The following is a 10318-nucleotide window of genomic DNA, read 5'->3' as shown; positions in this document are numbered from 1 at the left end:
CCACATGGCAGACTGGTCAAAAAAGTAAAAGCCCATTGGATTAAAGGGAAAGTGGCTACTTGGATCCAAAATTGGCTCAGTGACCGGAAGCAAAGGGTAATGGTCGACGGGTGTTTTTGTGACTGGAAGGCTGTTTCCAGTGGGGTTCCGCAGGGCTCAGTACTAGGTCCCTTGCTTTTTGTGGTATATATTGATTTGGACTTGAACGTGGGGGGAACTTGAGCAAGCAGTTTGCAGCTGATATAAAAATTGGCCGTGTGGTTGATAGTGAGGAGGATAATGGGTGGTGGGGGTCTGGAACTCACTGTCTGAAAGGGTGGTAGAGGCATCCACCCTTAACTCATTTAAAAGTACTTGGATGTGCATTTGAAGTGCCGTAACCTACAGGGCCACGGACCAAGTGCTGGAAAGTGGGATTAAGCTGGATAGCTCTTTTTTGGCCGGCACGGACACGATGGGCTGAATGGCCTCCTTCTGTGCTGTAACTTTCTATGATTCTATGGTCCACAAGAAGGATAACCAAGATGATTACAGATATTGGAACACTGAAGAGGGGCTAAGGAGATGTATTTTCTCTGAGAATAGATCTATCAAGGAAAAACATTACTAAAGCTTTCAAAATGATTGGACTTTGTGCAAATAACTGGACAGAAAAAAATCAGAGGCCGTGGTTATAAACAAAAGAAGCCACAAACTAAAATCTTAGGGGTGAATCCGCAGCTTCACGTGGTTGAAGTGCATATTGGAAATTTGCACACTGAGGTCAGCGCAAAGCTCTGCACAAAGAGCACTAAATTGTAAAAAAAATACCCAGAAAAAAATCTTCACTTAAGTCATTGACTTGTGGAATAAATTGCCACCTGGACTGCCACAGGTGGAACATCCAACAGGGGAATAGATCCATTCCCAATCAACAAGTAGACAGATGTGTGTGTGTGAGGACAACACTGGAAAATGCTCAGGTAGGATCATGAAACAGGACCTGAATGGCAGTGAGCTGACTGACCTTTTCTCATTTCTATTTTCTTATTCTTATGGTCTTATGCCATTATTTTATTATAGTATCAAATATAGTACAATACATTTTAAAGAGTCAACATTTTTGGAATAAGTTTATTAAAAGATATTGCACAAATCAAGTCATATCTGTTGATCAATATAACTACATAACCGCATTTGTATGTACAGGTTCTAATAAGAGAGGGGATAAAAGTGCCAAGAAAAAAATGCAGAAAAGAATTAAACCCTCAAACTATTTAACTTGTACTTCTTATTCTCATGATCAAAGCCAACAGTAAGCTAGTTCTACAGACTTATTGGTCTGTAGTCATGTGCTACATAAATATATTTAATGATCTGATTCCAGCTCTGATGGGCTCATGGCTGTTTCTTTTCACTTGCCATCTGGTCGGGAGGAACCATGGTGTACCTCTGGTGTGTACGTCAGAAGCACAATCATTACCCAGAAGTGTAGCAGCACCTAAAATAACAAAACCTTTTAGTTAAAAACGTGGTTGTAATTTCTGGTAGGAACATATACACTGAGACCAAGTTTCTCATTGTGATGCTGAGGGGTCATTTGACTGCTGTATCAGAGGGACTCTGATTGCCAACATCAGAGAACTGAATTCTTGAGGAAAGACTTGTAAAAACTTGAGCTATTCAACCTTGAAAGGAGGCGACTAATAGTGGACCTCACAGAAGTATTCAAATCTAAGGATCGAAAACACAGATCAGAACCACTATTTCATGCTAAACTGCAATAGGAAAATGGGACACTGGTTGAAAGCGGAGAAAGGCAAATTTAAGGATACCAGAAAGATGATTAATGTGTAGAACAGACTATTAGAGCTGTGGAGGCAAAAATAATTTAAGAAATAGTGAATGCTGTGATTGAAGAGCAGGGAAAACTAGGTTTCTTCTGGATGGATGAGCTTAGATGGCCAAATGGCCTTCCACATTGTACTGAACTGTGAATATTACATTGTAACCCCCAATGTTGTCCCTTTATTAGGAAATTAACTCTAATTATTTTAATCTCCGTTCAGTAAAGTCCAGTACAATGCTTTTAGGTATATGTCTGTTGCAATGCATGAGTCTTTGTGTAACATGGTTTCACCTTTTCTCTGCCTCTCCATCCGCTCACCCATTTTGTTTCTTTGATTTGGGTGCAAGAAACCAGAAATTTATTATATTAAGAAATCAAATTCTATCTCTAGCAGTTTTCTTTATTGTCCTCTTCTTCAAAAAAAATTTAAATTCTTTCCTCAGTGCAAAAAATACAACTTTGTTTCCCCTTTTCTGATGCTTATTTTGTTTTTTGTAATGCTAATTTCTTTTATTCGGTTTTCCTATATGTCCCATCTATGAATCCTCATAAATGTTTAATTTACTAAGAACTTTTAACAATTGAACCTGGAGGTATTTTTATATTGCAATATAAGAACATAAGAACATAAGAAATTGGAGCAGGAGTAGGCCAATCGGCCCCCTCGAGCCTGCTCCGCCATTCAATAAGATCATGGCTGATCTGATCCCAACCACAAATCTAAAGAACACAAGAAGTCGGAGCAGGACCCGGCCACATAGCCCCTGGGCCCTCTCCGCCACCCACAGGGCATTGACCGATCCGAACTCAGCTTCATGTCCAATTTCCTGCCCGCTCCCCATAACCCCTAATTCCCTTTACTTCTAGGAAACTGTCTATTTCTGTTTTAAATTTATCTAATGATGTAGCTTCCACAGCTTCCTGGGGCAGCAAATTCCACAGACCTACCACCCTCTGAGTGAAGAAGTTTCTCCTCATCTCAGTTTTGAAAGAGCAGCCCCTTATTCTAAGATTTTGCCCCCTCGTTCTAGTTTCACCCATCTTTGTGAACATCCTTACTGCATCCACCCGATCAAGACCCTTCACAATCTTATATGTTTCAATAAGATCGCCTCTCATTCTTCTGAACTCCAATGAGTAGAGTCCCAATCTACTCAACCTCTCCTCATATGTCCGCCCCCTCATCCCCGGGATTAACCGAGTGAACCTTCTTTGTACTGCCTCGAGAGCAAGTATGTCTTTTCTTAAGTATGGAGACCAAAACTGTATGCAGTATTCCAGGTGCGGTCTCACCAATACCTTATATAACTGCAGCAATACCTCCTTGTTTTTATATTCTATCCCCCTAGCAATAAAAGCCAACATTCCGTTGGCTTTCTTGATCACCTGCTGCACCTGCATACCAACAATAGCCTGGTTGGACTTCCCAAGTACAGGTCTAGCGCTGCTAGCTGCAAGCCAAATGTAAAACTGCTGGGACTCACCAAGACTGCAGCCCAGAAGACCTGCCAAAATGGGAATACCTGGCAGCCAGTTTAGTGAGCCCAGTGCAGGGGAACTTCAGCATCACTAGTGCAGTATAAAAGCGCTTTGCAATTCTATAGAGCTGCTTTTTATATCTCAATTTACTAATTCTGAAACGAAATGTGAACACATTGCACAAAGTATGGTCTACAAAAAAGACTGCATGAAAGATGCCAAGCACAAAGCAATGAAAGTGCACACACAATTGGGGGAACAGCTTTATGCTTCAATCACAATGAAACCAGACATTTTGAATTATGCAGGTAAGCGCCTGTGCATCTATCAAGGCTTCAGAGATTTGTGGGAATCGAGTACTTTTGTTATTCAGATTAATTATATTTAATACATATAAGCTACCGGTACCAACAATTTAGAAAATGGTCTTGGGGCACTGCAACTTCAGTCAATAATCTTTGCTGCAAACACAATCTATATACCACACCCATAACAATAAAAAAATTTTTTTATTCGTTCATGGGATGTGGGCGTCACTGGCGAGGCCGGCATTTATTGCCCATCCCTAATTGCCCTTGAGAAGGTGGTGGTGAGCCGCCTTCTTGAACCGCTGCAGTCCGTGTGGTGAAGGTTCTCCCACAGTGCTGTTAGGAAGGGAGTTCCAGGATTTTGACCCAGCGACGATGAAGGAACGGCGATATACTTCCAAGTCGGGATGGTGTGTGACTTGGAGGGGAACGTGCAGGTGGTGTGGTTCCCATGTGCCTGCTGCTCTTGTCCTTCTAGATGGTAGAGGTCGCGGGTTTGGGAGGTGCTGTCGAAGAAGCCTTGGCGAGTTGCTGCAGTGCATCCTGTGGATGGTACACACTGCAGCCACAGTGCGCCGGTGGTGAAGGGAGTGAATGTTTAGGGTGGTGGAAGGGGTGCTAATCAAGCGGACTGCTTTGTCTTGGATGGTGTTGAGCTTCGAGTGTTGTTGGAGCTGCACTCATCCAGGCAAGTGGAGAGTATTCCATCACACTCCTGACTTGTGCCTTGTAGATGGTGGAAAGGCTTTGGGGAAGTCAGGAGGTGAGTCACTCGCCGCAGAATACCCAGCCTCTGACCTGCTTTTGTAGCCACAGTATTTATATGGCTGGTCGAGTTAAGTTTCTGGTCAATGGTGACCCCCAGGATGTTGATAGCCCTAGGTCCTCCTAATAGAGGGTGAAAAGCAATTTTTGGTAAAAACCAGAGTTGTTACTGTGATAATGATGAGAGTCAGAGCATTAATAATCCAAAGAATGCAGCACAAATGCAAGGCTGCCACAACCTTTTGAGCTCTTAACTCAAACTGCAGTTGTCTGTGTTGGGGAAAGTAATGAGCTGAGGAAAGGCACTTCTTCACAAGAACACAAAAAAAGGGACAAGTTAACTTATGCCATTCTTGCACCTTCTTGGCAACACTGGCAAATCTGAGCAGGTCTTGGTTGGTAAATGGTGCACGTCAACAGGTTGAAAATATGGATAAAACTGCAACTGTCACATGAAGATGTCACTTCCATAACTACAAATCTCGTACTGCAAAGATAGTTGCCAAGTTATATTTCTTTACTCTGCTGCAAACTGAAATTGATCCATGTCTTTTTTTTAAAAAAAACTTCCAAGCAAGATGTGCCAAATTCTAGGGCTAAGGCAAATAATTTCAAAGCTCAAGAGTAAACAGCTTACTTTGTACTTATTTTCTTTCCACCTATCACAGTGCAAATTACGTACTACCACTGCAAACTCAGATTGAAAATGTTCAGTTTTGTTTCAGCTCCACTACTTCAGACTATTGCCTTTTTTTGTAATAACCATGCCACAATAAATCAGGTTAGAATCATTAGCTATTTTTACTTGTTCAGTCATTAATTCGGTTAGTGAGATGAATGTGAAGACCCAAAATGTGAATTGAACAATACTGACCTCTGTTCCTGTTCACATTACCTGCACCCAACCTCTAGTGCTAGATGTTAGGAGGTATACAGGACAGCAAAAGAGTCACTAGAATAGAAAAATCACATTCCTTCCACAGACTCGATGACATTTCACCTCGGGCTCTAGGAAAGGGACACCAGACCAACTTCCACAATCTCACACCTTAGGTGCGGGCTCCCAGCAGCAATGAATCCCATAACTTTGCATGTCATTCAGCCTTCTTTTCAGTTCTCAGTCCCAATCAGGACTGCCTAAAATTGGAACACTTAGTATCAGCTCTGTATTGAATTTTCCAGTCTCAGACGCTCTTTCATTATGATCTAGGACTGACTCCACTTCTGCAGGTAAGTTGAGATATGGCTCTGGGATGTTCAATGTCTTGCCAGTGTTCTTGGGCAGTGAAGACGTACAATACAGGGAGACTATAAGAGACAAACAACCTGCATTCTCCCCCGCAACCCCCCCCCCACCAGAATAAAAAAAGTGAATTTATGAAAATACATTATGAAGATTCAGACTTTATCCCTCTATATCTTTCCTCTGTGCAGCCTTTCTCCTTCAGCCTACCTATTTACAGTGAGAACAGTTCACTGTGCTGCTTGTAGATGTATATACTGTCCTTAGCAGATACTTAATTCAAAACGGGGCAATAGACATTCTGTGCAGTCAGCCAATGTGAGTGGCCATCCTAATGATCACTCAGTCCATGATATGTGACGGGTGGAATGGCCACCAATGTTTTGTGTGTAGATTTTGAACGTTCAGATAACCAGACTACAATTTGTGTTTTGCAAAGGAGGGCGGCTATATTGGCATTGGGATGGAGAGGAGCACCAGGAGCAACAGAGCCAACAGCAGTTGGTGGTGGCAGCAGCGTGCAGTGGAGTCAGCAAAGCAGTTGGAAAAGCAGGTCTGAACTGAGGGCAGCAACAGAGGCTTGAAAAGCTGCAGTTGGCCCATGGGCCCTATAATGTGCCCCTAGCATAGATCATTAAAGACCTTAGGACCACCCCCTTGAACTTGTTCCATTGGCTGCATTAAATTAAATCAAAATCTAAACGCTGAGACATACTATCAACCAGAATACTTCAGACATTGGTAAAAGAATAAACTCACCATATAAATAATTACAAATACCCTTGCAATTGGATACCGTCTCAGAAAAATTCCTAACCGGATGCTGTGAAAGACATGAGGCATTATTTCCAGTGCCACAGAATAAAAACAGAACATTAAATCATGTTTATAAAAACATTTTAAGATCAAATGTACAAATACACATACTGGTCACAATTATATTCTGTAAAAAGAGATCTAAACAGGATTTAGCAGCATAAATTTACCTGAATCGGTCTATTGTATTTGCTGCTTTGCGGACTTTCCCGTACATTCCTGCTGTAGCATTGTCCGTTTCACTGAAAAGAACTGGGACATTCCTCATACGAGCACCTAGTTCAAGTACAATATATTCATTAAAGTATTTTATCAATTCACAGATATAATTCTTTTTAAATGCAAATGTAAATGAAAACATTAGCCAGATTTAGGTACAGTAAGGCAGCATTTGCTTGTGGCATGCTATCCAAATAGTAGACTCAATCAACATACATCTTCTATAATATCTCGTATGCAGTGATGCCATGTCCTAATTATCTTTTAGATGCATAATGGTGAAACGTGGAAGCTAAGGCTTCGGTTAAGGGAAAGCATTAAAAGATTATACTCATTCAAATTAAGTCATTAAATTTGTTCACAATTGCTACTGAAAACTCACAGAAACAAAACACGATTACAGGGAATACATCAGGGAAAGCACAAGGACATATAAGGTAGCCAAACTTAGTGGGAGGATAGAAGATTGGGAAGTCTTCAAAAGACAGCAAAAAGTAACGAAAGGATTGATTAAGAAAGGGAAGATAGATTATGAAAATAAATTAGCAAAAAATATAAAAACAGATAGCAAGAGTTTCTGCAGTTATATAAAAAGAAAAAGGGTGGCTAAGGCAAACGTAGGTCCTTTAGAGGATGAGACCGGGAAATTAATGGTGGGAAACATGGAGATGGCAAAAATGCTGAACAAATATTTTGTTTCAGTCTTTACGGTAGAGGACACTAAGAATATCCCAACACTGGACAAACAGGGGGCTCTGGGGGGGGGGGGGGGGGGGGAGGAGCTAAATACGATTAAAATCACTAAGGAATTGGTACTCAGTAAATTAATGGGACTCAAGGCGGATAAATCCCCTGGACCTGATGGCTTACATCCTAGGGTCTTGAGGGAAGTGACAGTAGGGATTGTGGATGCTTTGGTAATAATTTTCCAAAATTCTCTAGACTCGGCAAATGTCCCGGCAGATTGGAAAACTGCCAATGTAACACCCTTATTTAAAAAGGGTAGTAGGCAGAAGGCTGGAAATTATAGACCAGTTAGCTTAACATCTGTGGTGGGTAAAATTTTGGAGTCTATTATTAAGGAGACAGTAGCAGAACATTTGGATAAACATAATTTAATAGGACAAAGTCAGCATGGCTTTACGAAGGGGAAGTCATGTCTGACAAATTTGCTTGAGTTCTTTGAGGACATAACGTACGGGGTGGATAAAGGGGAACCAGTGGACGTAGTGTATTTGGACTTCCAGAAGGCATTCGACAAGGTGCCACATAAAAGATTATTGCTCAAGATAAAGAATCACTGGATTGGGGGTAATATTCTGGCATGGGTGGAGGATTGGTTATCTAACAGGAAGCAGAGAGTTGGGATAAATGGTACATTCTCGGACTGGCAACCTGTAGCCAGTGGTGTTCCGCAGGGGTTGGTGCTGGGTCCCCAATTCTTTACAATCTATATTAACGATTTGGAGGAGGGGACCGAGTGTAACATATCAAAGTTTGCAGATTGGATGGAAAGTAGAGAGTGAGGAGGACATAAAAAACCTACAAGGGGATATAGACAGGCTGGGTGAGTGGGCGGAGATTTGGCAGATGCAATACAATATTGGAAAATGTGAGGTTATGCACTATGGCAGGAAAAATCGGAGAGCAAGTTATTATCTTAATGGCGAGAAACTGGAAAGTACTGCAGTACAAAGGGATCTGGGGGTCCTAGTGCAAGAAAATCAAAAAGTTAGTTTGCAGGTGCAGCAGGTGATCAAGAAGGCCAACGGAATGTTGGCTTTTATTGCTAGGGGGATAGAATATAAAAACAGGGAGGTATTGCTGCAGTTATATAAGGTATTGGTGAGACCGCACCTGGAAAACTGCATACAGTTTTGGTCTCCATACTTAAGAAAAGACAAAGAAGGTTCACTCGGTTAATCCCGGGGATGAGGGGGTGGACATATGAGGAGAGGTTGAGTAGATTGGGACTCTACTCATTGGAGTTCAGAAGAATGAGAGGCGATCTTATTGAAACATATAAGATTGTGAAGGGGCTTGATTGGGTGGATGCGGTAAGCATGTTCCCAAGGATGGGTGAAACTAGAACTAGGGGGCATAATCTTAGAATAAGGGGCTGCTCTTTCAAAACTGAGATGAGGAGAAACTTCTTCACTCAGAGGGTGGTAGGTCTGTGGAATTTGCTGCCCCAGGAAGCTGTGGAAGCTACATCATTAAATAAATTTAAAACAGAAATAGACAGTTTCCTAGAAGTAAAGGGAATTAGGGGTTACGGGGAGCGGGCAGGAAATTGGACATGAATTTAGATTTGAGGTTAGGATCAGATCAGCCATGATCTTATTGAATGGCGGAGCAGGCTCGAGGGGCCGATTGGCCTACTCCTGCTCCTATTTCTTATGTTCTTATGTTCTAATCCCAATTTTTTATTTCACTTATGAAAAGTGTGTCACAGGCATTTGTGAGTTTTACAGTCCTTTGATAGGTGAGATTCAAGTCAAGAGCCCACTCCTAATCAAGCATCAGCCACAATTATTTTGAACAGTAAACTTGAACCATCAAATTTTACAGTCCAGAGTCCAGAGCAAAGCTGATTTTACACTGGAAATAATAAAAATTTATATAGTTTGGATGAATTCAATTTAAAACCCTTACAGAAAAGTACCACATTTATGAATAAATCCATTTATATCAGAAGCTTAATCTTAAATAAAATAATTGTAAACAATTTTACAACACCAAGTTATAGTCCAGCAATTTTATTTTAAATTCACAAGCTTTCGGTGGATTCCTCCTTTTTTCATTTCGTTCACCTGAGGAAGGAGGAAGCCTCCGAAAGCTTGTGAATTTAAAATAAAATTGCTGGACTATAACTTGGTGTTGTAAAATTGTTTACAATTGTCAACCCCAGTCCATCACTGGCATCTCCACATCTTAAAATCTTAAATAAAATAGGCCATTCTGCAGCCTGGAGGTCCTAAACCAAGAACTTTCCAAAGTAGTTCCTGTCACTGGAAGTGATTGTTGCCTACCTTCATTGTTTTCCAATACAGATACATTAATAGCAGTGCCATTAACATTGCTGCCCTGTACACTCTTAAGCTGCTGCTCAAAGCGTTCCAGCTGGAAGACAAGTGAGTTCTTCTCAGTACTGAGAGCTTCCAGCATAGTCTGTTTCTGGATCAAGGTCTCGGTCAGCTGGTGCAGTCGGTTCTCCAGTTCAATGTGGCTGTTACTCAAAGCCTTGTTTGTAAGCTGGGCCAGGGAGGGAGGTGGAGTAAAGAGAAAATTCAGCAGTGAGCAAGCATAGAATACAGAATTAAGAATATTCAGCCTATCATGTCTTTGCCAGCTCTTAGAGCAATACAAAATGAATCCCACTGCCCTGCTCTCCCCATAGCCATGTTTCATTTTCTGCTTCAAATATTTATCTGCTTTTCCCTGAGAAAATGCAGTGGTCTATACCTCAACCACTCCCTGTGACAAAGCAAAACAACTCAACAGAGTTGAAAATGTTTTGTGAGGAATTATACATGTTTAACATGTGTTTCTCCAATTGATAATAATGGTTCTATCTTAAAGTATATGAGAGATAAACAAATTAGGAACATAAAATGCAGAACGGCTACTTTTCTGTAGTGTCTGCCATTATTATGCATT

The 10318-nt window shown here is 41.2% G+C and overlaps 1 protein-coding gene across 1 annotated transcript in view; it reads right to left on the bottom strand.

The window, feature by feature from the left end:
* Positions 1-1083: 1083 nt before the first annotated feature.
* Positions 1084-10318, bottom strand: part of golga5 (golgin A5) — a 39726-nt gene continuing 30491 nt past the window's right edge. The window contains exons 10-13 of the mRNA XM_067991933.1: positions 9691-9913; positions 6610-6715; positions 6383-6446; positions 1084-1480 (exon numbers count right to left, since the gene is read on the bottom strand). Coding sequence (XP_067848034.1) covers positions 1394-1480; positions 6383-6446; positions 6610-6715; positions 9691-9913 — 480 coding nt within the window. The 3' untranslated portion in view covers positions 1084-1393. The remainder of the gene's footprint in view (positions 1481-6382; positions 6447-6609; positions 6716-9690; positions 9914-10318) is intronic.

This window comes from Heptranchias perlo, chromosome 10, assembly GCF_035084215.1.
Source record: "Heptranchias perlo isolate sHepPer1 chromosome 10, sHepPer1.hap1, whole genome shotgun sequence".
Lineage (NCBI taxonomy): Eukaryota > Metazoa > Chordata > Chondrichthyes > Hexanchiformes > Hexanchidae > Heptranchias > Heptranchias perlo.
The sequence above is the reverse complement of the archived record's forward strand: the minus strand, read 5'-3'. Positions and strand labels throughout refer to the sequence as shown.